This window comes from Pygoscelis adeliae, unplaced genomic scaffold (genome assembly GCF_000699105.1).
Source record: "Pygoscelis adeliae isolate BGI_AS28 unplaced genomic scaffold, ASM69910v1 Scaffold243, whole genome shotgun sequence".
Taxonomy (NCBI): Eukaryota; Metazoa; Chordata; class Aves; order Sphenisciformes; family Spheniscidae; genus Pygoscelis; species Pygoscelis adeliae.
The window spans coordinates 496,331-498,207 of record NW_008824363.1 but is presented as its reverse complement, the minus strand read 5'-3'; the positions used below and the strand labels follow the sequence as shown (position 1 = coordinate 498,207).

The 1,877-nt window shown below is 46.0% G+C and overlaps 1 protein-coding gene across 1 annotated transcript in view; it reads right to left on the bottom strand.

The window, feature by feature from the left end:
• LGI2 (leucine-rich repeat LGI family, member 2) overlaps window positions 1–950 on the bottom strand; it is a 19,505-nt gene extending 18,555 nt beyond the window's left edge. Inside the window, exon 1 of the mRNA XM_009319894.1 lies at window positions 886–950. Coding sequence (XP_009318169.1) covers window positions 886–950 — 65 coding nt within the window. The remainder of the gene's footprint in view (window positions 1–885) is intronic.
• Between the last annotated feature and the right edge of the window lie 927 nt (window positions 951–1,877).

The following is a 1,877-nucleotide window of genomic DNA, read 5'->3' as shown; positions in this document are numbered from 1 at the left end:
CAGAGCCCGTCGGTGTCCCCCGCTCCCGGGTGATGCTGGCCCGGAAATTATTTTCCTGCATGTTCTTGCAGAATCATCCAAAAACCCCCAAAAATTGGGGTCAGAAGAATCACTCGATCAACGTACGCCTTAACTTCAGGACGGGTGTTTACGCAGGGATTCGAAGTTTGCTTTAAAAATGATAATAATAAAAAAAAAAAAATCCAGCTGGAATGGTACAGCTTCTCAGGGCAACCTGTGCTAGCGGTTGAGCGATGCCGCTGGGACGAGTTATTTTCCTCCTAGCTAGCCTGAATTTTGTTAGGAAAATCTCATGAGTCTTCATAGTATGAGCTTTCTTAAAATATATACATATATAGTTTGCATTGTATACTGCATAGCCATGCTTACTCAAGGACCCCAGCTCATTGCGAGGAAGAGGAGGACAGCCCCCAGCCTGAAGGAAAAAGGATACCCCTTGGACTAGTGAGGTAACACCAGCATCCTCGCCCCTCTAACACCTCCCTGAAACACTCCCATCGTCTGGCATCATAATAACTGTAGCCAGACCGACTGCAGGGAGGTCTAGATCAAGAAAGAAGCAGATGGATGATGACACCATACATTTATAGTTGCTTTGCAAAACAGTTGTGTGTGTGTTAAGTAGCGATTGATCAAATCATGTTGCATCTGAATGCCTGAAAGGTATAAGAACCTTGCGTAAAACCGCATTCGGGGTGCCCCGATTTGAACAGGACACCTCATAAGCATGAATAAAAAGCATTACTCTTGTAACTCTTATCGTTTGCGTCCGAGTCTCTCCCCTTGGTCGGCACGGGCCGGTTGTGAAATTTTCAGGACAATTTCTGCTGCTGCACCTTGTGTCTGCTGCCTCTCGCTGTTTACTGTGCAGGTCCAGCATAGCCTCCCGTTAGGTGGTTGAAGACAGCAGTGAGACGACTCTTCTTCATGCTGAGCAGACCCAGGTCTCATCATCTCCACCCATGCATAATCCCTCCGGGAGGAAAAAATTCAGAAAGCATGAGCAACACCTGAGTGAGCGGGTTAATTCCTTTATCGTCTGATTAGGTAGAAACAAAGCAGAGAAATTATTTGAGGTCAGTGGTATTCCCAGTTTTCTTTGCTTGGTTTTATCTTTTCAGTGATTTTAATGATTCGTGTAATACACCTCTTCACTGGAGCTATTACGCACCACATCTGCATCTTAACAACCGCAGTACTCTCAGGATGTTTATTTCATTGGCAAGCAGACAGAAATTGTTGCGAACCGTGAGCCCTGTTGGATTTTCCTGTCATTCTCTTCTGGCTGGGTCATGGGTGCTTTTTCCTGACATCACGGTAAACCCCCCCAAAATAAATACAAGAACACTACCAGAAATCAAAAGCTTTTGATACTGTCTCTCACAGTATCCTTTTGGACAAAACGCCCAGCACACAGCTAGACAAGTCCATAATACATTGGGTGAGCAACTGATTGACAGGTCGGGCTCAAAGAGTTATAGTAAATGGGGTTACATCAGGCTGGCAGCCAGTCACCAGTGGGGTTCCCCAGGGCTCGATTTTAGGGCCAGTGCTCTTTAATGTTTTTAGAAATGATCTGGACGCAGGAATCGAATCTATGTAAAGTAAGTTTGCCGATGATACTAAACTAGGAGGAGCTGTGCACTCCTTCAAGGGTAGAGAGGCCTTACAGAGAGATCTGGATAGGCTAGAGAGCTGGGCAATCACCAACCATATGAAATCTAACAAGAGCAAGTGCCAGATTGTCCACCTGGGATGGGGTAATCTTGGTTATACGTACAAATTGGGAGACAAGAGGCTGGAGAGCAGCCCCACAGGAAGAGATCTGGGGGCTTGGGTTGATGGCAAGTTGAATC